The sequence below is a fragment of the Saccopteryx leptura genome, chromosome 2 (assembly GCF_036850995.1).
Source record: "Saccopteryx leptura isolate mSacLep1 chromosome 2, mSacLep1_pri_phased_curated, whole genome shotgun sequence".
Taxonomy (NCBI): Eukaryota; Metazoa; Chordata; class Mammalia; order Chiroptera; family Emballonuridae; genus Saccopteryx; species Saccopteryx leptura.
The window spans coordinates 182,610,912-182,638,122 of NC_089504.1; the positions used below are offsets into that span (position 1 = coordinate 182,610,912).

A 27,211-nucleotide genomic window follows, 5' to 3' on the forward strand; every position below is an offset into this window, starting at 1 on the left:
AGAAATTCTATTTTTAAAGACTTCCGTGAAAGGCTATACCCAAACCGCCTGAGTCTCCAAGGCAGCTCTTTTTGTTCAGCCTATTTCTCTTCTTTTGAAATTTAAATTCTTTCTGACCTCTGAAGATACACGTGAGAAGGAGGCAAAGGGCCTGGCCTTCCTGATAGCGACAAAGGAACGAGTAACCGAGGAACTCAACCCTTACTGGAAGAAGTGGGAAAACCCATGCCCCCAAGAAGCTAACGCCCAGAGCAACAGGACCCAGCTGGTCCGCATCACGTGACGATGCAGTACCGCTGATAAACTACAACTTCCACTGCGCCACGCGGCCTGCCGGAGTTACGCAGCTTTCGCTGATTGGTTGCTGGAGATATTTGAAAGGAGGGGCTGGCGCGGAAACGAAGATTACGTTTTGAATCCTTGCGGTGTACTGTACTTGGTCTGGCGGGTAGATTTGAAAACGTGGGGGACCTCGGGAACCGTAAGGCCGAGAGGAACTCGTGAGCGTGTGTACGCACCCAGGCAGGGGGGGGTCCCCAACACTGACTTGAGGGAGAGGTGAGGGCGGCTCTGTCAGGGAGGGTCAAGAGATCTCGGGACGCCCTGGAAGGTGTTGAAAGCTCTGTGCAGGGCTCCGGGGTGGGGCGGTGGGGCGGTGGGATGCGTAGTGAGGCCAGGGATCGATCCAAAAGAAGGAAAAGGGAGAATGTCGGTTTATAACGGGATCCTGGCGTCCTGGCCTGGGCTTTTTTCCGTTAAGATTTATGACGAGATCCTTTGCCCCCTTCTTCCGCGGTCTTCAAGCCCTTCTCCAGCTCTTCGTTGGACTCCGCTACGAATCTTCTTTGTCTTTTCTAATCCCTCTTCTTTCTCCTAGCCCTCCGGTGCCATGAGGACTTTCAAAGGAGTCAACTTTGGGACTCTGCTCAGCAGCCGGAAGGAGGCTGAAGAGTTGTTGCCTGACTTGAAGGTGGGGGTTCTGTCTGTCTGGATACACTTGGCTTTCCAAACTGAACTCTTTTGCTTTTTGTTTTATTCAAAGAGACATATTAATAACATCCCCATTTCTAGTTCCTTTCCTTATCTCTTTCCCTTTGTCCCATTCACATTTTCCTCTCATAGGAGTTCCTGTCCAAACTTCCAGCTGGTGCTCCCAGCTGCAGATTTGATGCGGAGAGGAGACAAACTTGTGATGCTATCCTGAGGGCTTGCAACCAGCAGTTGACTGCCAAATTGGCTTGCTATAGGCACCTGGAGAGTCTACTGGAGCTGGCAGAGCTGGCTTGCAATGGCTACTTGGTGTCCAATCCCCAGTGCCCACCCCTCTACCTGGAACGAATTCTCTTCATTTTTCTGCGGAATGTTGCTGCACAGGGAATCCCAGAAGCCACACTCCGACTTGCTCAGCTCCTCCATGCCTGTCTGATGCAGTGTTCTCGCCAAGCTGCTCCCCAGGACTATGAGGCTGTGGCTCGTGGCAGCTTTTCTCTTCTTTGGAAAGGGGCAGAAGGCCTTCCAGAGCGGCGAGCTGCGTACTCAGCTCGGCTGAAGGCCTTGAGCTTTCTAGTACTGTTAGAGGATGAAAGTACCCCTTGTGAGGTCCCTCACTTTGCTTCTCCAACAGCCTGTCGAATGGTAGCTGCCCATCAGCTATTTGATGCCAGTGGGCATGGTTTGAGTGAGGCAGATGCTGATTTTCTAGATGATTTGCTTTCCAGACATGTGATTAGAACCTTGGTGGGTGAGGAAGGGGTCTCTTCTGGTCCTCTTTCTCCTCAGAGGGCCCTATGTCTCTTGGAACTCACCCTGGAACACTGCCGTCGCCTCTGCTGGAGCCATCTCCATGCCAAGGCCACCAGCGCGGTGGAAAAGGCCCAAGATTACCTAAGTAACACCAGCCTGGCTCCCATCCTCCAGCTGTGCCAGCTGGGGGTAAAACTGCTGCAGGTCCGGGAGGGAGGACCCCAGAGAGTTGCCAAGCTTCTGATCAAGGCATCAGCTATCCTGAACAGCATTATGGAGACACCGTCACCCCCACTGCGGGCATTGTATGACAGCTGCCTGTTCTTCCTCTCAGGCCTGGAACGATGCTCCAAGATGCGCTATGGACCTGATACTATTCTGAGCCTCTTTGCTTTTCTTGGCGGGTACTGCTCCCTCATTCGGCAGCTACAGGATGGTGTGAGTTAAGGACTAGAAACTGGGTGGGAATGTGGTTCTGTAGACTCACTATTAGGCTAGGGTCTTTGGTAAGATCTGGAAGACTTTGGCTCATTTTGGTAAGCTGCTTTCTGGACTATGCAGTCTTATCCTGAGAGGGCAGTAGTCCCTCTGATGTCCTTCTGTCTACTCCTGGGTTGTGTCTGCTCTCCGGGGTTCTGGACCAGTCTTTGGCTCAGAGCTCACGCTCTATCTCTGCCCCTCAAACCAACCTTGCCTTTCCTTCCTCAGGTGTGTGTGGGTTCCGCCAAGCAGCAGCAGTCTTTGGTTCAGATGCAATTTCAGGGACTTCACCTCTATATTGTGGTGATTTATGACTTTGCCCAAGGCTGTCAGGTACCGTCTGGGAATTAAAAATCCTGTACAAGTCCTAGGGTCTGGCGTTGCTCTACTGCTGTCAGTAGAGCTTTGGGGTGGCTTGGCTTTGGGTATGGGGTGGGTGGATGTCACCTTGTACCTATTATGTTTCCTCTCATCCTTAAGCCCTTCTTCTCCCTTCAGGTAGTTGATTTGGCTGACCTGGCCCAGCTAGTGGAAAGTTGCAAATCTACTGTGTTCTGGATGCTGGAGGCCTTACAGGGCCTGTCAGGCCGAGAGCTGACTGACTACGTGGGGATGGCTGGTTAGTGTCCTTGGGCCCAGACACAGGGTTCTTGGGAGGGTCGTCACTCATTAGGCAGGCAAATAGCACTTGCTGGATGGTTCTGAATCATAGGGGCTCATTATGATTTAAAGAGGGAGTAAAAAAGATATTTATAAGTATCAGTTACTCTATATTTAAGAGCAGAAGATAAATGATGAGACTTATACTAGCAGACACTAATTTTTTCACATTGACTTTGAAATCTGATTTTGTATTTATTTCATGAAAACGTTTGTACCTGATCTGCAACTTTATAACCTTTTTATATATTTAAATTGTAAAGAACATTTACAACTTAATTTTTTAAAACCAGGTGAAATATTCACATGGTCCAAAATTCAAATTGCACCAAAGGGCGTATAGTAAAAAGCTTCTCTCCCACTCCTAATTCTCGTTACCCAAGTCTTCCTTTGCAGAGGCAACTAATCTGATCAATTTCTTACATGTCCTTCCCAAGGTATACTGTTTTTTTAAACTAAAATGCATAAATACTTCTTCCCACACTTTTTTTTTTTTTTTGGTGGCAGAGACAGAGAGAGGAATAGACAGGAAGGGAGAGAGATGAGAAACATCAATTCTTCGTTGCGGTTCCTTAGTTGTTCATTGATTGCTTTCTCATATGTGCCTATACCGGGGATCTACAGCAGACCGAGTGACCCCTTGCTCAAGGCAGTGACCTTGGGCTCAAGCTGGTGAGCCTTGCTCAAACCAGATGAGCCTGCACTCAAGCTGGCGACCTCGGGGTCTCGAACCTGGGTCCTCTGCATCCCAGTCCGACGCTCTATCCACTGCTCCACCACCTGGTCAGGCTGATTCTTGATTCTTATATGTACCCTGACCAGGGATGGAACCTGTAACCTTGGTGTATGGGGACCATTCTCCAACCAAGCTACCAAGCCAAGGCTAATGAATGGATTTTTTCTTTTTTTTACAAGGTGAATATACTTTGTAACCAACATCTAGGTCAAATAGCAAAGGATGACTTAAACTCAGGAAAACATCTTGTGCCTCTTTCTTGTCACTACCTCCAACAGCAAACACTGCCCCATTGGTACAGATTAGTTTTGACTATTTTTGTATTTTTATTTTTATTTTTTTTGTATTTTTCTGAAGTTGGAAACAGGGAAGCAGTCAGACTCCCGCATGCGCCCGACCGGGATCCACCCGGCATGCCCACCAGGGGGCTACTCTGCCCATCTGGGGCGTTGCTCTGCCGCAATCAGAGCCATTCTAGCACCTGAGGCAGAGGCCACAGAGCCATCCTCAGCACCCGGGCAAACTTTGCTTCAATGGAGCCTTGGCCTCAGGAGGGGAAGAGAGAGACAGAGAGGAAGGAAAGGGGGAGGGGTGGAGAAGCAGGTGGGCGCTTCTCCTGTGTGCCCTGGCCGGGAATTGAACCCGGGACTCCCGCACGCCAGGCCGACACTCTACTACTGAGCCAACCAGCCAGGGCTATTTTTGTATTTTTTATAATGAATTTCACCCTCATTTTACAAAAGGCATGGCTCTTTAGTTTAAATCATATACACCTCATGAGTTCAGTCATTAGAAGATTCTGTAGAACCTGTAGTCATATTTTCAGTGGTTGAATCTCACCATAGAGATGGCTGTATCATCAGTATTCATAAAATGAGTATGAAATTCTTCCCACAGAGTATTGAAGACAGACTTTTTCTCCCATTCGTCTGCATTGGTAGTCAAGAAGTTGCATGAACTAAAATTTAAATAAATTTTTTTTTTTAATTTTTTATTTATTCATTTTAGAGAGGAGAGGGAGAGAGAGAGAGAGAGAGGAGAGACAGAGAAAGAGAAAGAGAAGGGGGGAGGAGCTGGAAGCATCAACTCCCATATGTGCCTTGACCAGGCAAGCCCAGGGTTTCGAACCGGCGACCTCAGCATTTCTAGGTCGACACTTTATCCACTGCGCCACTACAGGTCAGGCCTAAATAAATTTTATTAATTCAGCAAATATTCATTGAGAAACTACTCTGTGCTAAGCACTGTTTTGAGTGCTTGGATATGTCAGTAGACAAAAAAAGGTTCTTGCCCCCATGGACCACATCCTGGTTGGGAGAGAAAGATAATAAACAGAATAATTGAATTATCAACATGTTAGAAAGTAATCAGAAGTATGGGGTAAAGAAATAGAGCAGAATAAGGGAGTTAGGACTTTAGGTGGATGAAGAGGGAAAGTAAAATTTTCTTTTTTTTTTGGCAAGTTACATTTAAAACAGGATGGTCAGGCCTGACTAGGCAGTGGCGCAGTGTCGGACTGGGATGCGAGAACCCAGGTTTGAAACTCCGAGGTCTCACCAGCTTGAGCACGGGCTCATCAGCTTGAGTGCGGAGTCACTGGCTTGAGCATGGGATCATAGACATGACTCCATGATCGCTGGCTTGAGCCCATAGGTTGCTGGCCTGAGCAAGGGGTCACTCGCTCTGCTGTAGCCCCCCGGGTCAAGGCACATATGAGAAAGCAATCAATGAACAACTAAGATGCCACAACAAAGACTTGATGCTTCTCATCTCCTTTCCTGCTTGTCTGTCCCTATCTGTCCCTCTCTCTATCTCTCTCTGAGTCTGTTACAAAAAAAAAAAAAAAAAAGAAAAAGAAAAGAAAAACAGGATGGTCAGGTCTTGGCTGGGTAGCTCAGTTGGTTAGAACATCATCCTGATATACTAAAGTTTCAGGTTCCATCCCTGGTCAGGGCATACACAAGAATCAACCAAGGCATGCATAAATAAGTGGAACAACAAATCGGTGTTTCCCTTCCTCTATCTAAAAAATTAAAGTAAATAATAAAAAAAAAAAACAGGGCAGTCAGGATAAGCCTCATTGAGAGAGTAACATGAGCAAAACTTGGAGGATGTGAGAAAGTTGGCCATGTGGCACCTGGGAAAGAACATCCCTGGCAAAGGAAATAGCAAGTGCCAAGGCTTTTTGATAGAAGAGGGTCTGGTGTGTGCAAGAAATAGCAGGGAGGCAAACTGGCTTCAGTAGAATGAGGGGGGAAGAAGGAGGAAAGGGATAGGCCAAAGTTTTCCCCAAATGCTGACCTTTGGAGTGAGATAAACAGATTGGCATGTGAGGAGAGATTAGCCCTGTGTGGGAATGAGGACTCTGCTTTTGTAAAATGAGAACAGAGGGCATGGGCTGACTTGGAGCAGGAAGGGAGTGCTGCCCTTTTCATATTCTCTAGCAATAGGGATTCCTGTCTGATCTGGAAGCTGCTGAGCTGACCACAGGTTAAGCTTTTTTCTATTGCTTCCTCAACAGGAAAGGTCAGTGGGAACATTCCTGTAGTCAACTGTCCTTTCTGTCTCCTACAGCCTCTTATACCAGTAACTTGGCCTACAGTTTCTATAGTCACAAGCTCTATGCCGAAGCCTGTGCCATTTCTGAGCCCTTCTGTCAGCACCTGGGCTTGGCGAAGCCAGGCACCTATCCTGAGGTGCCTCCTGAGAAGGTATGAGGACAGGAAGGGAGGTTATGTTGGGGGAAGGAAGGGGCTTGAATAGCATGAAAGGGACTGGCCAAGACCCTGCCTTGGAGTGGGGTGTTAAGAGCTACATGTTGGTACCAGTACCTGGGGCAGTATTTCCCAGACCTTAACCTGTACTGTCATTTACTTAATTTTTGAGAGAGAGAGTCAGAGAGGGGGACAGACAGACAGGAACTGAGAGAGATGAGAAGCATCAATCATCAGTTTTTCGTTGCGACACCTTAGTTGCTCATTGATTGCTTTCTCATATGTGCCTTGACCGTGGGCCTTCAGCAGACCGAGTGACCCCTTGCTCAAGCCAGCGACCTTGGGTCCAAGCTGGTGAGTTTTGCTCAAACCAGATGAGCCCACACTCAAGCTGGCGACCTCGGGGTCTCGAATCTGGGTCCTCGGCATCCCAGTCCAACGCTCTATCCACTGCACCACCGCCTGGTCAGGTTCATTTTTTTTTTTTGCCCAGGGTTTTCTTTTTTTTTGTTTTGTTTGTTTGTTTGTTTGTTTGTTTTCTTTATTAATTTTTAGAGAGGAGAGAGAGAGAGAGAAAGAGAGAGAGAGAAGGGGGAGGGAGGAGCAGGAAGCATCAACTCCCATATGTGCCTTGACCCGGCAAGCCCAGGGTTTTGAACTGGCGACCTCAGCATTCCAGGTCAACGCTTTATCCACTGCGCCACCACAGGTCAGGCCAGGTTCATTTTTTATATTTAGCTTTGTCCCAAGCCAGTGGTTCTCAACTTTGCTGCAGATTAGAATCACCTAAGTGAACTTCAAAAGAAAATTCTAATGCCTGCCTTAAGCTAATTACATCCAATTGTATCAGAATCTGTGGCGCTGGAGCCCAGGCATCTGGATATTTAAAGTGTTTTCCGAAGTGGTCCTTTGGACAATCGGGGTGAGAACCCCTGTCTTAAAGCAAGAATACCCATGAAACAAGGGGTTGGCTGGATTGGCAGGCAAGTTGGGTCATAGAGAGCCTTGGGTTTAATCATGAGGGTGGTTGTTAAGCCTCTAATGGATTTAAGTGGAGGCGTGATAGCATATTGGCATCTTGAATTTCTCTGGCATTACTGTGATGAATAAATAGAGTGCAAGGACAACTCCGGACACCCAGCCTGCCCTAGCAGCCTAGGCAGGAAAGAGTGGGTATCTGAACTGAAGCAGCTTCCCAAGGGATAGAAAGAACTGATGGGTACAAGAAGTCAAGGATGAGCCTGACCAGGCGGTGGCACAGTGGATAGAGCGTCGGACTGGGATGCAGAGCACCCAGGTTCAAAACCCTGAGGTTGCCAGCTTGAGCACAGGCTCATCTGGTTTGAGCAAGGCTCACTCACCAGCTTGAGCCAAAAGTTGCTGGCTCGAGCAAGGGATCATTCTGTCTGCTGTAGCCCCCCCCCCCCCCATCAAGGCACATGAGAAAACAATCAATGAACAACTAAGGTGCTGCAACGAAGAATTGATGCTTCTCATCTCTCTTCGTTCCTGTCTGTCTGTTTCAATCTGTCCCTCTGTCTGTCTGTCACAAAAAAATAAAGTCAAGGATTAACCTAGTAAATGACTGGCTGTGGGGGAGGGAGAAGAAGGAGACAAGGATGATCTTGCATTTCTGACTCAAGTGATTTGTTGAGAGGATTACAGAGGAGGTGTAGGTTTTCAGGGGTGTAGACAATGAATATGTGGGTGGGATAGATTGAAGCCTCAGGGTGAGAGCACCCAGGGTATTTAAAGTTTTTTTTTTTTAATTTATTCATTTTTAGAGAGGAGAGAGAAAGACAGAGAGAGAGAAGGGGGGGAGGAGCTGGAAGCATCAACTCCCATATGTGCCTTGACCAGGCAAGCCCAGGGTTTCGAACCGGCGACCTCAGCATTTCCAAGTCGACACTTTATCCACTATGCCACCACAGGTCAGGCCCACCCAGGGTATTTAGTTGTTAGATGTATCCTGCCTTGGGGCAGGGGTGTTGGTCAGAGGACTCCCCACCACCGCCACCGGGTGGTGCATGTAACTGTGGATGCATGTCCTCTCCCACTGTACAGACTCATTGGGTCCCCTTTCCAGTTTGATCTGTTCCTTCTCTGGTTAGTTGCATAGGTGCTTCCGGCTGCATGTAGAAAGTCTAAAGAAACTGGGTAAACAGGCCCATGGATGCAAGATGGTGACTTTGTGGCTGGTAGCCCTGCAACCCTGTGGCCCCAAAAACATGGCTGAACCAGTCACTTTCTGGGTCCGGGTTAAGATGGATGCAGCCAGAGCTGGAGACAAGGAGCTACAATTGAGGTGAGTTGGCAGGAGGTAAGACAACCGTGTTTACCCTATGGCTAGGGCTGGCTTTTATACTCATGGTCATGTTCATCCCTTTTGTTTTTTGGTGGGGTTTTTTTGGTGACAGAGAAGAACAGACAGACAGGAACGGAGAGAGATGAGAAGCATCATTTCTTTGTTGTGGCTCCTTAGTTCATTGATTGCTTTTTCATATGTGCCCTGATGGGGCAGGGGGGCTACAGCAGAGTCAGTGACCTCTTGCTCAAGCCAGCAACCTTGGGCTCAAGCCAGTGACCTTTGGGCTCAAGCCAGCAACCATAGGGCCATGTCTATGATCTCACACTTAAGCCAGCCATCCCACACTCAAGCTGGTGAGCCCGCACTCAAGCTAGCGACTTCAGGGTTGTAAATGTGGGTCCTCTGCGTCTCTGTTCGACGCTCTATCCACTGTGCCACTGCCTGGTCAGGCATGTTCATCCTTATGTCTGAAAAAGGCACTGATTCCTCCATCATTATTTATTGAATGCTTACTGTGTCCCAGCCACTGTGCTTGGTACTGGAGAAACAGTAGTGACTGATAGTGTTCTTGCATTCATGACTAGAAACTTACTAAGCTCTCAGCAAGCCAAAACTGGGACTCCTTGGTATGGGGCAGAGGCTCTATGCTTCATGAGCTCCCCAGGTGCTTAGCCCACCCTCTTTCAGGACTCTTCGAGACAGCCTGAGCAGCTGGGACCCAGAGACCCTGTCCTTCCTGCTCAGGGAGGAGCTGCAGGCCTATAAGGCGGTGCGGGCTGACACAGGGCAAGAACGGTTCAACGTCATCTGTGACCTGCTGGAGCTGAGCCCCGAGGAGACACCAGCTGGGGCTTGGGCCCGAGCCATCTACCTAGTAGAATTGGCTCAGGTGCTCTGCTACCATGACTTTTCCCAGCAGACCGACTGGTAAGGAGGAAAGAGGGGAGCCCACTCTTGCTTTTGCCTTGGGTCCTCTGACCCTTTGTGGAACGTGTTTCCCATTCCACCTCCCTGAGCGCTGCTTTCCATTGGTGGCTATGGGAGCTCATTTAAAGGGTGAGGCCAGCTGTCCTGCAGAAGACTCCAGTTAAGTGTATTCTCTCCCTACAGCTCTGCGCTGGATGCTATCCGAGAAGCCCTGCAGCTTCTGGAGACTGTGAGGCCTGATGCCCAGGCCAAAGATCAGCTCCTGGATGATAAAGCACAGGCCCTGCTGTGGTTCTACATCTGTACCCTGGAGGCTAAAATGCAGGAAGTATGTGTGGTTGTTGTGGGGCACTAGGTAGAGGAATTGTTTTCTCCAGACCTCCAGTAAGCTGGCACTAGCCCTGTTTTTTACCCTGATTTCTCATCCAGGTTATCGAGCGGGATCAGAGAGCCCAAGCCCCGAGTAACCTGGAAGAATTTGAAATCAATGACCTGAACTATGAAGATAAACTCCAGGAAGATCGTTTCCTGTACAGTAACATTGCCTTCAATCTGGCTGCAGATGCTGGTGAGGGCCATGGACATAGTGTAGTGGGATAGTCTCCACTATGGCTTCCTAAGAGCCAAATGGGGACCCCAGGTGTGGGAGAAGCTGGTCCTATGGGCTGGGAAGTGGGTAGATACAAAGGGCAGAGGGTGTTAGTCTCGCCAGATGGCCTATGCTGAGAAAATGGCTGGTCCCTTTCTTCTGACTTATATAGTTCAATCCAAGTGCCTGGACCAAGCCCTCGTCCTGTGGAAAGAGGTGCTTACGAAGGGGCAGGCCCCCTCTGTGCGGAGTCTCCAGCAGACAGCAGCCTCACTGCAGATTCTAGCAGCCCTCTATCAGCTGGTGGCAAAGGTAACAGGGCAGGACATTGGCGCAGACCAGAAACCCAGTGTCTTCACCTTCTTTGTCCTGTGTACTTGCCGAGAAGCCAAGTGACCCAGTGTGGGCTCTATCACCAGCCTCTCTGAGTTTAAATTCAAGCTTTTTTTTTTTTTTTAATTTTTATTTTATTTTATTAATTTTTTAAAGGGGGTGGGGGGAGAGAGAGAACAGGAGCATCAACTTATAGTAGTTGCTTCCTGTATGTGCCTTGACCAGGCAAGCCCAGGGATTTGAACCAGCAACCTCAGCGTTCCAGGTCAATGTTTTATCCACTGAGCCACCAGAGGTCAGGCTCAAGCTTTATAATTTATTAGTACATGGCCTTAGGTACATTATTTAACCTTCTGAGGCCAAGTTTTCTTATCTCTAAAATGAAGATAATATTAATAACCACCTTATAGCATTGTTAGCATTTAATGAGACAACGTATAGAAAATGTTGCACATAAATAGAATACTCAAATATAAGCCATTATAATTATTATATTAATTATTAGATAATTTGAGACCTATGTATTCAGAAAAATACATAAATGCCTGTAGACGTAGTTCTATATTTCTACATGTAAGGTCAGAAGGGTTCACAGGCTCCCTGAAGCTCTTCCCTGGACCCCACATTAGAGACCTGAGCTGAACATTAGGAATCTCTGGAAAAGAACATTGCGCCTAAAGGGTCTTTGTTACTGTGTGTCATTAGGCTGTATTTCTAACACAAGAAACCTGGGAAGCTGCCTCAGCCCTCGATTTGAGTCTTGGCTCTACCATATACCTATTATGTGACCTTAGATAACCAATTTAACCTATGTGAGTCTTAGTTTCTTATCTGTTAAATTGGGGTGAGAATTGCTATGAAATAAAATGAGCTGATGCATGTAACTGTCTTGGTAAGGTACCTGGCACATAGGAAGCACTCAGTGGCTATTGATAACTGGCATCTGGGTTTTCATAGAGAAGGGAGTAGTGTGGTTTGTAGGCTCCCTCACTGCTCTCATCTCAGGCTTCCTGAGAATGGCTTATGGTTGCTCTGTGGGTACCCACATCTCTCTGAGATCACAGACCAAGGTCCCAGAGGGCTGGGGAGCAGAGGGAGGCTTAAGTAAGAGCTGAGTGAACTTGTTGCTCCTGGCCAACCAGCCCGTGCAGGCTCTGGATGTCCTCCTGCTTATACGGATCGTCTCCCAGAGACTGGAGGACCATGCAAAGGCAGCTGGTTCCTCCTGCCATGTCACCCGGCTCCTTCTGACTCTTGGCTGTCCCAGCTATGCCCAGGTAAGTGCCCTACCTGTCTAGCCTGGGGTGGCTGCAGGGGGGACATGGCTGTAGTAACCCATCTTTTCTCTGAGAACATAGGATACTGAAGGGGCAGCTTTGCCTAACCTGTGTTGGCTCAGTGGAGCATTGAACTGGAATGCTGAGGTCCCTGGTTTGAAGCCCTGGTCTTGCCCAGTCAAGGCACATATGGAAAGCAGTTAACAACTAAAGTGAAGCACCTATGAGTTGATTCTTCTCACCCTCTCTCTCCTCCCCTCCTTCTCTCTCTCTCTTGCTCTCTCTCTCTAAAAACCAATAAATTTGAAGGGGCAGCTTCTCTCCCTTCTACTGTCACATTTGACTGGAGGCTCATAAAGTTTAGAATGGTTAGGAGGCAGGCATCTTTTTCCTTCTCACTGCAAAAACCAATTGTTCATTAAGTCTTGACAGAGTCTGCATCAGGTATATGATGCTGATCCCGTATTTCTGATTCATTTATATTGCCCTGGTTGATCCTTCTTCACTCACTTAGGACTTACACCATGTCTCCTTGCCTCCAGTTTCTCCCTTCCACTTTTTTTCTTTTTTTAAATTTTCTAATGATCTGAGAGAGAAGGAAGTGTCAACTTGTTGTTCCACTTAGTTCCACTTAGTAGTGTACTTATTGGTTGTTTCTCATATGTGTCCTGACCAGGAATTGAACCTGCAATTTCTGTGGGCCAGGATGATGCTCTATCCACTGAGCCACATGGCCAGGGCCTCCCCCTTTTCCACTTTGACTACTATTAGCATGGTCTTTTTAGGCACAGATCTGATATTAATTTCTTTTCTGCTTGAAAGATTTTATTGGCTTTTCCATTACCTGACCCTTCACTTTATATTGACACCTTCTGTATTCTGGTTTACATATTTTCTTGCCATGCTTTACCATGAACCTTATTCCAATCTGTCCAGTTACACTGTACATTCCTCACTGTCTTTGGTTGTATTAGTTTCTCCACCCTAAATGCACCCTCACCTCCCCCCTTTATTTCTTTTTTTAAATTTTTATTTATTTATTTTTTTTACAGAGACAGTGAGTCAGAGAGAGGGATAGACAGGGACAGACAGACAGGAACGGAGAGAGATGAGACACATCAATCATTAGTTTTTCATTGCACGTTGCAACACCTTAGTTGTTCATTGATTGCTCTCTTACATGTGCCTTGACTGCGGGCCTTCAGCAGACCGAGTAACCCCTTGCTCGAGCCAGCGACCTTGGGTTCAAGCTGGTGGGCTTTTGCTCAAACCAGATGAGCCTGTGCTCAAGATGGCAAGCTCAGGGTCTCGAACCTGGGTCCTCTGCATCCCAGTCTGACGCTCTATCCACTGCGCCACCACCTGGTCAGTCACCTCCCCCCTTTTTTTCATTCAGTAAACCTGTACTTTTTTTTAAAATTCATTTTTAGAGAGGAGAGAGAGAGACAGAGAGAGAGAAGGGGGGAGGAGCTGGAAGAATCAACTCCCATATGTGCCTTGACCAGGCAAGCCCAGGGTTTCGAACCAGCGACCTCAGTATTTCCAGGTCGATGCTTTATCCACTGCGCCACCACAGGTCAGGCCAGTAAACCTGTACTTTTTATATGTATACATATTTATATATTCAGTGTGAGGAGGGAAGGCAGAGACAGACTTCCACATGCACCCCGACCGAGATCCACCTGGCAAGTCCACTAGCGGGCGATGCTCTGCCCATCTGGGACGTTGCTCCATTGCTCAGCAACCGAGCTCTTAGTGCCTGAGGTGGAGGCCTTGGAGCCATCTTCAGTGCTGGGGCCAACTTGCTCCGATCCAGCCATGGCTGTAGGAGGGGCGGGGAGAGAAAGAGAGAGAGGGAGAAGCAGATAGGCGCTTCTCCTGTGTGCCCTGACTGGGAATCGAACCCAGGACATCCACACACTGGGCTGATGCTTTGCCACTGATCCAACTGGCCAGGCCAACCTGTACTTTCTTTTCAAGGGCTGGCTCAAATCTTCCTTCATAAAGCATTTTACATATCCTCTTCTTCAAGGACAGAATCAGCCACTTACCATGAGTCTCTAGCACTAATGGCATTGTATCATTATTACACTGGATTGTCCATGTGGCTACTGCATGGCAAGCTATTGGTTGGAAGGTCCTGCTTATTCCTTATTCGCTTTGTCTTTCTAGCATAGTGTTTAACCCAAAGGTATTTGATAAACATTTTAGTGAGTGAGTGAATGACTCCTATATAGATTATAATATTTGAAATAATACTTAATCAGACGTGTTTGGCATTTTTCTTGGGAATGCTTTCATCCACTTTAGTCTGAAGGCTGTGACTGCCTCCTTACTAGCATGCTCACATACCCCTGGTTGCTTCTTTAGTTACACCTGGAAGAGGCAGAATCAAGTCTGAAGCTTCTGGATCATACCACTGACACGTACATGCTCCTTTCCTTGACCTGTGACCTATTGAGAAGTCAGCTTTACTATGCCTACCACAAGGTATTCCCCCACCCCTTTTTTTATGCTGAGTGAAAGAGGCAAGGAGAGAGAGAGAGAGAGACAGGAACATCAAACTGGCAACCTCCACACTCCAGGGCAATGTTACAACCAGTCAAGCTAGCCAGCCAGGGTTTAATTTTTATTAATTTTTAGAGATAGAGGAAGGGAGAGAAAGTAGAGGGGGGAGGGAAGCATTCATCTGTTGTTCCACTCAGTCGTGCCTTCCTTGGTTGCTTCCTGTGTGTGCCCTGACCAGGGATAGAACCCGCAATCTTGTTGTTTCAGAAAGATGCTCTTAATTGCCTGAGCTAACTGGCCAGGGCCTTCTTACTTTCTTATATCCAAAGGTCCTGGATATTGGAAGGATTTTAGGATTTTCTAGATATTTGTCTGGCTTCTGAGATTTCCCTGGATCTAAGAATATTCCTGACCCTAAGAAGCAATGCTATTTCCCTGCTTTGATTAATTGTTCTAATAAATTGTTCCTGTAATAGAAATATTTTCCTTTTCATTTTTTCCAGTTTCCTTAGGGGCAAGGGGGAAGGTCTTCCTGAATTGAAACTGGTATAACACTAGAGCCCTAGACTGAAATCCAGTGGGATCCAAAAGAGCTGTTTTCCAATAAACTAGCTGTGTGACTTTTTCCAAGCCTTATATCCTCTCATGTTCTAGTTGTTTTTTACAGCTTTATCATTCTTAAAAGCAGGAGATTGGCCCAGATCATCTCCAGGGGTATCTCAAGCTCTGAATTGCTGATCTGACCTCACTGCTCTCCTCCGGTGCCCCTTCCTCTTCCAGGTGACAGAGGGCACATCTCTATTGCTGTCTGTGCTTCAGGACCCTGCCCTCCAGAGGTCATCCAAGGCTTGGTACTTGCTGCGTGCCCAGGCTCTGCAGCTGGTTGCAGTCTACCTTAGCCTCTCATCAGACAGCTTCTCAGCTTCCCTGTGGGAGCAGCTCTGTGCTCAAGGTGAAAGAATAGGGTGAATGGCCCTCCTTGGTTGATGTGTATGGTTTCTGGGCTGCCATCTCTTCTCAGCTCTTGTACTCTCTGTTATCCAACTGTGTGGATGAGCCTACCTAGAAGCTGTACAGAGTAGGCCTGGGATAGCAAATGAGTTTCAGTTCTCCTACTGACTAATCTATTGCCTAGTGACTTCCTGGAATGCTATACTAACAAGGTTTTGAGACCCGATGGGGTCTCAGGGCATTCTGTGATTGATTAGCTCTATCTGCCTTAGGTGCATAAGGAGATGTGTAGCAGCATGCTTTGCATTTGCTATCTTAGTAGTTGGAGGTCGTGGAAGTTCAGACCACATCATCTCCCTTCTTGATCCCTCCTCCCTCACCTGTACAGGCTGGCAGACACCTGAGATAGCACTCATTGACTCCCATAAGCTTCTCCGAAGCATCGTCCTCCTGCTCATGGGCAGCGATGTGCTCTCAGTTCAAAAAGTAGCCTTGGAGACACCGTTTCTGGACTGTGGTAAGTCTGAGGAGGAGAGCAAAGCCCTATGGAAATGAACAGGCTAGATGATGGGACTGGCATTTTTGTCTCCAGAGGATCCAGTCTATGACTGAGTGATCATGGTCTTGTCTCTGTCCTTTGCTACAGGTGAAAATCTGGTACTAAAATGGCAGGTGCTTACAGAGGTGCTAAGCTGCTCTGAGAAGCTGGTCTCCCGCCTGGGCCGCCTGGGTAGTGTGAGTGATGCCAAGGCCTTTTGCTTGGAGGCCCTGAAACTTACAACAAAATTACAGATATCACACCAGTGAGTATAGAGACCACAAGGATGCCAATTCTCGAACGCAAGTGCCTGCACCCTTTAATATGAGTTTTCAAACGATCCCACAGATTAATAACATGTTATGTTTGGAAAGGTTGGTGGAAGAATATATTCCATGGCTAAATATGAAAATGCTGAGTTAATCAAGGTTTGACTTTTTTATTTCCTTAGGACTTCTCATGTACTCCAATAGGTTAATACACACTATAAATCTCCAAATGGTAGCCTGACCAGGTGGTGGCACAGTGGATAGAGTGTTGGACTGGGACATGGAGGACCCAGGTTCGAGACCCCGAGGTCGCCAGCTTGAGCGCAGGTTCATTGGGTTTGAGCATGGCTCACCAGCTTGAGCCCAAGGTCACTGGCTTGAGCAAGGGGTCACTTGGTCTGCTGTAGCGCCACAGTCAAGGCACATATGAGAAAACCATCAATGAACAACTAAGAAACCTCAAGGAAGAATTGATGTTTCTCATCTCTCTCCCTTCCTGTCTGTCTGTCCCTATCTGACCCTCTCTCTGACTCTCTGCCACACACACACACACAAAATCTCCAAATAGATATAGTATCCACTGTTTCCCTAAATCTCATTGCCCATAGGATCCTTTTTTTGAGGAATGCAGTTTGGGAAATCCTTTCCTCATGGGTAAGGATGAGTTGATTTAAGAGAACAGTATAGAGGTCTTTCCCCAGGGAGGCGGAGCCTGGAAGAGACTGATGTTTTTGCCTGGGAAAGGGGCAAAAAGATTCCAGGATAACAAAGGATTCCACTAATTGGTTGTTATCTCCTCTCCCAACAAGGTGTGCCCTATTCCTGGTCCTAAAGGGGGAGCTGGAGCTGGCACGTAATGACATTGACCTCTGTCAGTCAGACCTGCGGCAGGTTCTCTTCTTGCTTGAGTCTTGCACAGGTGAGCAGCCTTTCCCCCATGTCCATGGGCAATGGTAAGAGTGACACATACACTATACAACACATCTTGATATGTCAGGGTTGGGTTTGATTTCCTTCTAAATCAGACTTCTGGTCCCAGGGCAAAGCTCCCTTTACTTCAGTCAGACCATTGGTGTCCCTCCTTTGGTTAGCCTGTTCAGGACTAACCCTACCAGGTTGTAGTTTTCAGTGCTGGCCAATACATGTTCGCTCTTTAAATAAATTAATTATCTTTTTTTTTTTTTTACTTACTGCTTTGAGAGAGACAGGAAGAAAGAAACATCGATTTGTTGTCCCACTTATTCATGCATTCATTGGTTGCTCTTCATGTGTGCTCTGACTGGGGCTCAAACCTGCAATCTTGATGTGTTGGGATGATGCTCTGACTGAACTATCCAGCAATGTCATAAATTTAAATAAAATTTAAAATTCAGTTCCTCAGTCACTACCTTTCATATGTTCAGTAGCCACATGTGGTTGCCTTGGGTGGATGGCTCAGTTGGCTAGAGCATTGTCTCAAAGCACAGGGGTTGCCGGTTCAATTCCCGGTCAGGATACATACAGGAATGGATCGATGTTCCTGTCTCTCTCTTTCCTTCTCTCTCTAAAATTAATAAATTAAAAATATATTTTGTCCGACCAGGTGGTGACACAGTGAATAGAGCGTTGGACTGGGACCCAGGTTTGAAACCCTAAGGTCACCGGCTTGAGCGTGAGCTCACTAGCTTGAGCACAGGGTTGCTGACTTGAGCATGGGGCATGGTCTCTGGCTTGAGCCAGAAGGTCGCCAGCTTGAAGCCCAAGTTCTCTGGCTCGAGCAAGGGATCACTCGCTCTGCTGTAGCCCCCTGGTCAATACACATAGAGAAAGCAATCAATTAACAGCTAAGGTGCTGCAACGAAGAACTTGATGCTTCTCATCTCTCTCCCTTCCTGTCTGTCCCTATCTGTCCCTCTTTCTGTCTCTCGGTCTCTGTCACACACACACAAAATATATATACAGACACACATATGTATATATATATTTAAGAAAATAGCCACATGTGGCTAGTGGCTATTGTATTGGACAGCACACATGTAGTGTCCTCAGGAGGCTTAAGCTAATAAAATTGTACTTATGATGCTTTTGGCTTATTCACTACTTTTACCTCTAGTATTTCATTTGACCCACACAATACTCTGGAAAATCAAGTGGGAACATAGTTTTGTTTTGTTTTGTTTTTTTGTTGTTGTTTTTTTCTATTTGTAAAATGAGGAAGTTGAGAAATTTCAGCCAGAATCATGGGGCTAGTCAGAGTCAGAAGCCGGGTTTAAGAATTGGGCCTCCTGGTGCTGGCCTGCTTTCCTGATCTATGCAGTCTTCTGAGCTGCAAATAATGTGGGCTTTGTGGGCTGTGTTGGTCCATTATTGGAAGGAAAGAAAACATTAGGGATTTTGTAAAAAAAAAAGCCATAATAATATTTAGTATGTTAGTACAGTTATATGTGAGTAATGAATAAGTAATTAACACATATATTAGGAAGTTGGGACCTAGGACAACTCAAGAAGCACTTGGCATAAATTTTCCTAGTTCTGTAATTTTTGTTGTGCTCTCTTCTCAGAGTTTTGTGGACTAACCCAGCACCCAGACTCTGTGAAGAAGGTTCAGTTGCAGAAGGGGAAGCAGCAGGCCTGGGTCCCCCGTCCTCCAGAGCTCCCCGAGGAGGAGCTATTCCTAAGAGGCCCTGTCCTGGAGCTGGTAGCCACTGTGGCCAAGGAACCTGGTCTCATAGCCCCTTCTACTAACTCCTCCCCAATCCTAAAAACAAAGCCCCAGCCCAGCCCTGGCTTCCTGACCCATTTACCCACCTGTGACTGCTCGCTTTGTGCCAGCCCTGTCCTCTCAGCAGTCTGTCTACGCTGGGTGTTGATCACAGCCGGGGTGAGACTGGCCAAGGGCTATCAGGCCCAGGGTCAGAATCTCCTGCAAGTTGTGCTAAAGGGTTGCCCTGCAGCCACTGAGCGCCTTGTCCAAGCTCTTAAAACTTCCCTAAATCACAAAGTATACCCCTACCCTATCCCAAGCCTCTTTGATGAGATCTTGGCTCAGGCATACACACAGCTGGCACAGGAGGGGCTGAGCTGGCCATCGGACAGCCTGGGGAAGGTCCTAGAGTCAGGGCTGAAGTTTGTGGCAGCACGGATACCCCACCTTGAGACTTGGCGGGCCAGCCTGCTCTTGATTCAGGCCCTTACAAAGCTGGCTGGCTTCAGCTGCTGCACTACCCAACTTTTTGTGAGCTCCTGGGGCTGGCAGCCACCATCAATAAAGATGCCCCCAGGCACAGAGCCCTCTAAGGTTCGGAGTGAAAAACATTCTAGACAAGGACGCCAACGGGTGGTCTCTGCTACCCTGTGCCTCCGTAATAATTCTTTGAAAGGTCTGGAAGGTGGAGGACTACCCTGTACACCTAAGCCCCCTGGCCGGCTTAGGCAGGCTGGCCCTCATGTCCCTTTCACCGTGTTCGAGGAAGTCTCTCCTACAAAGTGCAAATCTGAAGTTCCCAAGGCCCCCAAGGTACCACAGAGGGTCCAGACGCGCCTGAAGGTGAGATGGGACTGTGGCTAGCTGGTACTGGTGTTGGTGTTGCGTGGGGATGGTCCTGGAGAAGAGTTCTGCAGAGCAGGTGTCTATGTCATAGCATCTCAGGACCTGCTGGGTGGGACCTTTAGCTCTATTATCTGCAGGATCTTTGTATCTTCCTTCCACAGGAAGAACTAGTTTCAAATCTACCTTTATTTTAGATAGAAGGCACTTTCCTTAACTGTAGGATTCCTTCTCTTTCATCCTTCCTCCTTCTAGTCCCCCCCTCCTCTTCCTCCTCTCATACCCAGGAGATACTGCTATTGAGTGTGGCACTATATGTGGGAGGGTAATTCTTAAATCTTCCCCAATGGCCTCTGTGTTGGTGCCTCCACAGCGCCACCTGCTGTCAGATGATGTCCCTGAAAGCCCCTTGGTCCTCCCTTTCCCACCATTCCCAGGTGAACTTCAGTGATGACAGTGACTTGGAAGACCCACTGGAGGCACAGCTTGCAGAGGGGCCCAAGAGGCGGGGCACTGCTTCCCGGGGCCGAGGCTGTGGCCAGGCTAGGAAGGGCCAGAGCTTGAAGACTGATGTGGTGGCTGCCCCAGGAAGTGCCCTTGGGTACTCTGGCCTCAGTGGCAGGAGCCGGAGGGTCAAGAAGGTGGCATCAGGATATGGTGAGAAGCTGGGCCCCGAGGTTATGAGGACCATCCCTGAGGAACTGACCAAAGACCAGATGGAAATGAGCTTTGAGATCCTCAGGGGCTCTGATGGGGAAGACTCAACCTCGGGTATGATGGCAAGGGTGGGAGGTAGAGGTACCTATGTTTTGGGGAAGCTGCCCTGGGACCAAAACACAAGAAATAACTGGTGCCAAAGACAGTTCTTTTGTTGGCTCTGGACTGAATCCCAGAAGGGAAAACAAAGGGGATGGCAGGAGTAAGAAGCTCCATAGAAAAGTCCTGTTTTGGCCTGACCTGTGGTGGCACAGTGGATAAAGCGTCGACCTGGAAATGCTGAGGTCGCCGGTTCAAAACCCCGGGCTTGCCTGGTCAAGGCACATATGGGAGTTGATGCTTCCAGCTCCTCCCCCCTTCTCTCTCTCTGTCTCTCTCTCCTCTCTCTCCCTCTCTCTCCTCTCTAAAAAAAAATGAATTAAAAAAAAAAAAAAAGAAAAGTCCTGTTTTCTCCCCAGATGGGAAGGCAGCGGCTCCAGGACCTGACACAGCCATAGGAGAATGTGAGGTGCTGAGACGGGATTCCAGCAAAGACAAGCTTCCTGTCCCACGCCCAGACAAGAAGAGAAACATGGATCTCAGTCCTCGGCTCCAACACCCCCTGTCCCCTGTAGCCATTGGTGAGGTCTGGTCACTTGGAGAGGGCTGAGCCTCTAGGTCACTTGATCCCAATGCTTTTTCAGTATGCCCTTGGTTCTGGCTTTGGATCTCCACCGGGATCCAATAGCCTTTGAACCTGGATTCGAAATCTAGCTCCCTACTACCTATGTACAAGTCACTCAACCTCTTTGAACCTTTTTTCTTTCTTTTTTTTTTTTTTTGCAAAATTAACTGTTCTTTTTATTTTCTTGATTGATTGACTTTTAGAGAGAGAAACAACAATTTGTTGTTCCACTTATTTATGGATCCAACCCATAGCCTTAGCATATCAGGGCAATGCTCTAACCAACTGGGCTATTGGCGTCTTTTGACTTAACTGTAAAGTAGGTTTGGGGAGGACGGGGCTAGTTGATGCATGGAAGTTATGTAGCACCCTACTTGACACAGTGCTCTTCATAAATGGTAGCTACTACTTTACAAGTGGGAAATAAGATAGGGACCCCTTTTTGGCAGCTAGAAGTAGGGGACTCATGTATCAAGTCTCTTGATCTTCCTCTAGGTGTCTCTACTCTGGATTCCATCTGTGACTCACTAAGCGTTGCTTTCCGTGGGGTCAGTCACTGCCCTCCTAGTGGGCTCTATGCTCACCTCTGCCGCTTGCTAGCCTTGTGCCTGGGCCACCAGGATCCCTATGTCACTGCCTGCCTTGTCACTGAGTCTGTCTCCATCACCTGTCGCCACCAACTGCTCACCCACATCCACAGGCAGCTCAGGTAAATGTCCACCATCTCTAAGGCTTGTATTGGGGCAGACTAGAGGAATGGTCCAGACTTTGAAGGATGGAGAACTCACCCCTAGTTGCATTGCTTGCAGCAAGGCCCAGAAGCACCAAAGATCACTCGAAATAGCAGATCAGCTGCAGGGGTTGAGCCTCCAGGAAAGGCCTAGAGATGTCCCCCTGGCCCGCATCCAGCACATCTTTTCCTTCAGGACGTCGGGGTCTGGCCATTTCCCCCACCCTGAGAAGAAGGGTTTCCAGGAACGCTTGACTCTGATCCCCAGTGGTACGGTGGCAGGCTGTGACGGGCTCTCGTCATTTTCTTCATCATCTGACTGAAGAGCTGGGTGACGGTGTTTAAAGCATTAGTTAGCTCACATAGTTTTATGGTCCTTATGGAACAACATGTCATACCTTTCACTGATTAGTCCTTTTGTTACTCTTACCAAGCACACATATCCTAAATTTGGAAATCATTATTTTTTTTTATCTCAACTTTGAGTTACCAGCTAATTCAGTGTTTATTCATGTACAGGTGTCCACAGGCTTCTTACCTTAATATGAAACACATTAACATTGTTTTCTTTTTAATTTTTTTTTTAATTTTATTTTTTAGAGATACAGAGAGAGTCAGATAGAGGGATAGATAGGGACAGACAGACAGGAATGGAGAGAGATGAGAAGCATCAATAATCATTTCTCATTGTGACACCTTAGTTGTTCATTGATTGCTTTCTCGTATGTGTACTGACCGTGGGCCTCAGCAGACCAAGCAACCCTTTGCTCGAGCCAGCGACCTTGGGTCCAAGCTGGTGAGCTTTGCCCAAACCAGATGAGCCCACGCTTAAGCTGGGGACCTCGGGGTCTCTAACCTGGATCCTCCGCATCCCAGTCCGACGCTCTATCCACTGTGCCACTCCTGGTTAGGCCATTAACATTGAGTGCCGCCTGTGCCGGCACTTTTTTCATTTCTGTGAGGGACATGAAGAAGTACAAGTCTGTCTCCTGAGGGAGCTGTTAGGGCAAGTGAGAACACCTTGAACTTCAGTAACCAGAAAGGACTTCTTAGAGTTGTCTTGAGTGATAAATAAGCCTTGAATGCAGATGACATGGAAGGGATTCCTTGTAACAGCTGAAATGATTCTGGGAATGTTCTGTGTGTCAGGGGTGACTGTGTGTGTATTGGCTCTGGCCACTCTCCAACCTGGAACTGTGGATGACACCCTCCTGCTGACCCGGCTGGAAAAAGATAATCCCCCGGTCACTGTGCAGATCCCCACTGCCCAGAACAAGGTATGTTCCCTGGGCCAGGGAGCAAAGTTGGGCTGGGGTAGGCTTCTGGTCAAACTGCTCACATTCTGTGGCAAGGGGAAGAGAGATGGTGATCATGTGGACAAGCAGAAGAAAATCTCACGACCCCATTTCCCAAAGCTTCCTCTGAGCTCGGCTCTGAAAGAGTTTGATGCCATCCAGAAGGAACAGAAAGAGAACAGCAGTTGTACTGACAAGCGAGAATGGTGGACAGGGCGGCTAGAACTGGACCACAAGATGGAGGTGTGTGCCCGCAAGGTGGGGTGGGATCAGGCCTGTCCTGGGCATGACCTGGGTGTGCCAGTGTCTTCTCTCAGGGATACCAGGTCAGTACTAAGCTACTTCAAGTCCTTTCTGGAATTATGGGCCTAAGTAAAAAATTTATTTTTATTTTTAATTTTTTTGTGTGGGAGACACAAAGAGAGTCAGAGAGTGGGACAGATAGGGACAGACAGGAATGAAGAGAGATGAGAAACATCAATTCTTTTTCTTTTTTCTTTTTCTTTTTTTTTTTTTTTACAGGGACAGAGAGAGTCAAAGAGAGGGATAGACAGTCAGGAACGGAGAGAGATGAGAAGCATCAATCATCAGTTTTTCATTGCGACACCTTAGTTGTTCATTGATTGCTTTCTCATATGTGCCTTGACTGCGGGCCTTCAGCAGACCGAGTAACCTCTTGCTCGAGCCAGCGACCTTAGGTTCAAGCTGGTGAGCTTTGCTCAAACCAGATGAGCCCACGCTCAAGCTGGCGACCTTGGGGTCTTGAACCTGGGTCCTCTGCATCCCAGTCCGATGCTTTATCCACTGTGCCACCACCTGGTCAGGCGGGCCTAAGTAAAAAATTTATTATCACTTGGGAAGGACTTTAAACAAGAGCCCAAAACTTTGAAGAGGTTATTGTAGTTGAATGTTCAAAGTCCTTTCAGAGAAAAAGGACTTAAGCCCAAGTATCGGTTTTCCAGCTTTAGCTTTCATTGCCCACCTGTTCATAGTTATCAAAACAGTGGTATGTAACAGATGATCTTACCTATATTCCCTCAGAGTCTCCGCAAATGAAAAATGTTTTAGCTTCTTGCCTATTGTGACTGGTAAAAAGATGTAAGACAAATACACACATTGGAAAACCCATTTCCTCACCTCCAAAATGTCAGTGCCTGTGGGGAAGAAACTTAGCTTCATCTCTGACTGAAGGTTCTGTTCTTCCGCATTCAGGTTCTCATCTCATCCCTAGAAAATCATGTGTTGGGCTGTTGGAGGGGGCTGTTGCTGCCATTCAGTGAGGGTCCCGGCCCTGCCCAGGAGGCCTCCCGTCTACAAGATTTGCTGCAGGAATGTGGGTGGAAATATCCTGACCCCACTCTGCTGAAAGTGAGTTGAGAAATCAGGGAAGGGGAAGAAGATAGACTTAATTTCTTCCCACACCTGCCACTGTGAGTGGAGATGGAAGCTGTGTCACTAACCACTGTTACTATACAGGTCATGCTCAGTGGTGCCAGTATCCTCACCCCTCAGGACATTCAGGCCCTGGCCTATGGGCTATGCCCTGCCCAGCCAGAACGTGCTCAGGAACTCCTCAGTGAGGCAGTAGGACGTCTACAGGGGCAGACAATGCCAAGCAGTGGGCACCTTGTCTTAGTGCTAGACAAGGTAAGGAGCTAAGGGCCAGAGAGGCTATTTCTTGCGGGCAGTGGGCACCAATTCACCCCAACATATCTTCCTACTCCTGCATATCTGTGGCTAGGGATCATCCATTACCTCTGAATGCTTTTTGCCCAGGACCTGCAGAAGCTGCCCTGGGAGAGCATGCCCAGCCTCCGGGCACTGCCTGTCACTCGGCTGCCCTCCTTCCACTTCCTACTCAGCTATGCCATCATCAAAGAGGTAGGTTCAGGAGCACGTACTGGGGATGATTAGTGGCAATTGGGAAGATACAAGAGGGTCTTAGGGATTAATCAGTCATGGACTGGGGCTTGGAGTTTGCTGGGGCCAGACCAGAATTCTGATCTTCACCAATGTCTCCTCCTCAGTCTGGGACCTCATCAGTGCTGAGCCGAGGGGTGGATCCGCGCAGTACCTTCTATGTTCTGAACCCTCACAATAACCTGTCAAGCACAGAGGAGCAATTTCGAGCCATTTTTAGCAGGTCAGGAGGATAAAAGTAAGAAATGGAGTGGGGAAGGTAGCAACAACATATAGGGGCAACATGTCCCTTTCTCCAGAATTAGATGTTGCAGCTCACCTTCTTCTCCCAAGTATTCCCTCTGCCCGAATTGCCACTTGAACCCTATTCTTACTCCTACCTTTTCCCTGCAGTGAATCTGGCTGGAAAGGGGTGATTGGGGAGGTGCCAAGCACGGAACAGGTGCAGGAGGCCCTGACAGAGCATGACTTATATATGTGAGTGCTTAGGGCACGGCGGTTGAGAGGAGCAGTCCCAGAGGATGGTATTGCTTTGGGGCTTTAAAGCCCCTAGCTGACAGGACACCTCTGGTAACATAGCAGAGGCCTAGTACAGCTAGGTCAAACTCCTCACACTTTCTTCTGCTTTAGCTATGCAGGGCATGGGGCTGGTGCCCGCTTCCTTGATGGGCAGGCTGTCCTGCGGCTGAGCTGCCGGGCAGTGGCACTGCTATTTGGCTGTAGCAGTGCAGCCCTGGCTGTGCATGGAAACCTGGAGGGCACTGGCATCGTGCTCAAGTATATAATGGCTGGCTGGTGAGTCATGAGGGGCAAGATCCATTCTACGTCCCAACACCAGGTTTTTTCCTAGGTCTGAAGTCTAAATCCATCCTTTTGTGCCCCACCTTCCTCCCATCCTCATTCTCTGGGTCCATTAAGCCTTCTTCTCTCCTCCTGGAACTATGGGCCAAGGGACTTCCTCATTGACTCAGTCCTCTCTATTCATTTACCACCACCACAAATTGTATTTTCCTATGTACTTTGTTTTAGAGTCCTTTATATTTCTTCCTTTTTTTCCAGTCCCCTGTTTCTGGGTAACCTGTGGGATGTGACTGACCGTGACATTGACCGCTACACAGAGGCGCTGCTGCAGGGCTGGTTTGGAGCAGGCCCAGGAGCCCCCCTTCTCTACCATGTCAACCAGGCCCGACAGGCCCCCCGACTCAAGTATCTTATTGGGGCTGCACCTGTAGCCTATGGCTTGCCTGTCTACCTGCACTAAACCCCTTGGAGCTGTCCTATTATTGATAGAAGCCATGTGACTGTTCTACCTCCCATACTTAGATTTAACCTTCCGGATAAATATTTTTAAGTGATTTACCCCGGTGTTTTATATGAAACATTTCCTTTTAACTTAACCTTAATATAATAAAGATTTACCTAAACCCTGTTTGGTGTAGCTCATCTGAAAACATTTGAAGACATGTCGTGGCCGGTTGGCTCAGTGGTAGAGTGTCAGCCCAGCATGTGGATGTCCTACATTTGATTCCTGGTCAGGGCACAGGAGAAGTGATCATCTGCTTCTTTTCCCCTCCTGCTCCCCCTTCTCTCTCCATCTCTCTCTTCCTCTCTCACAGCCATGGCTTGATTGATTCAAGTGCATCAGCCCTGGTTGCTAAGGATGTCTCTAGAGCTTCTGCCTCAGGCACTAAAAATAGCTCGATTGCGAGCATGGCCCAAAATAGGCAGGGCATTGGCCCCAGATGGGGGTTGCCTGGTGGATCCCAATCAGGGTGCATGTGGGATTCTGTCTATCTCCCCTCCTCTCACTTGGAAAAAAAAAGTATATAAATAAGTAAATGAAAACGTTTGAAGATGAGACTTTGCCCTCTCACTATGTGGTTCTACTGTAAACAGAACAGCTTACAGGACTTTAAGTCTGAGAACATTGGCATGAAAGGCAAAACCATATGATAAAGCTGGACATGGCTTGGCCTCAGCATACCAAGCTGAAAGAGAGGGACATTAAGATGCTCTAAGTGGGGACCTTACCAGGCAGTGGCACAGTGGATAGAGCGGAGGACCCAGGTTTAAAACCCCAAGGTCGCCAGCTTGAAGCCCAGGGTTGCTGATTTGAGCAAGGGGTCCTGGCTCTGCTGTAGCCCCCTCCCTGGTCAAGGTACATATGAGAAAGCACTCAATGAACAACTGAGGTGTTGCAACAAAGACTTGATGCTTGTCATCTCTTCCTTCCTGTCTATCTGTCCCTCTCACTGTCTCTGTCACATACACAGAAAAGATGCTGTAAGTAGGGACAAAGTTGTTAAGGAGTGTAGAGATCGACCCA

The 27,211-nt window shown here is 47.9% G+C and overlaps 1 protein-coding gene across 5 annotated transcripts; it reads left to right on the plus strand.

Annotated features, from left to right (window-relative positions):
- The first annotated feature begins 424 nt into the window (after positions 1–424).
- On the plus strand, positions 425–26,314 carry ESPL1 (extra spindle pole bodies like 1, separase). Of its 5 annotated transcripts, none has more exons than XM_066369610.1 (31): positions 425–510; positions 878–970; positions 1,123–2,181; positions 2,452–2,556; positions 2,722–2,842; positions 6,194–6,330; positions 8,445–8,638; positions 9,329–9,568; positions 9,752–9,896; positions 9,998–10,136; positions 10,330–10,469; positions 11,633–11,767; positions 14,138–14,257; positions 15,056–15,227; positions 15,615–15,743; positions 15,873–16,029; positions 16,843–16,952; positions 18,574–19,559; positions 19,997–20,330; positions 20,735–20,896; positions 21,436–21,649; positions 21,750–21,940; positions 22,820–22,947; positions 23,086–23,208; positions 24,178–24,333; positions 24,442–24,612; positions 24,742–24,846; positions 24,993–25,108; positions 25,279–25,362; positions 25,516–25,680; positions 25,945–26,314. In XM_066369610.1, the coding sequence occupies exons 2-31, from the start codon at positions 890–892 to the stop codon at positions 26,144–26,146; spliced, it is 6,321 nt and encodes a 2,106-aa protein (XP_066225707.1). In that variant the 5' UTR covers positions 425–510; positions 878–889; the 3' UTR covers positions 26,147–26,314. The 5 variants fall into 5 exon arrangements, with proteins under 5 accessions (XP_066225707.1, XP_066225706.1, XP_066225708.1 ...); XM_066369609.1 differs by having other exon boundaries at positions 442–558; XM_066369611.1 differs by having other exon boundaries at positions 442–558; positions 19,997–20,216.
- The last annotated feature ends 897 nt before the right edge of the window (positions 26,315–27,211 follow it).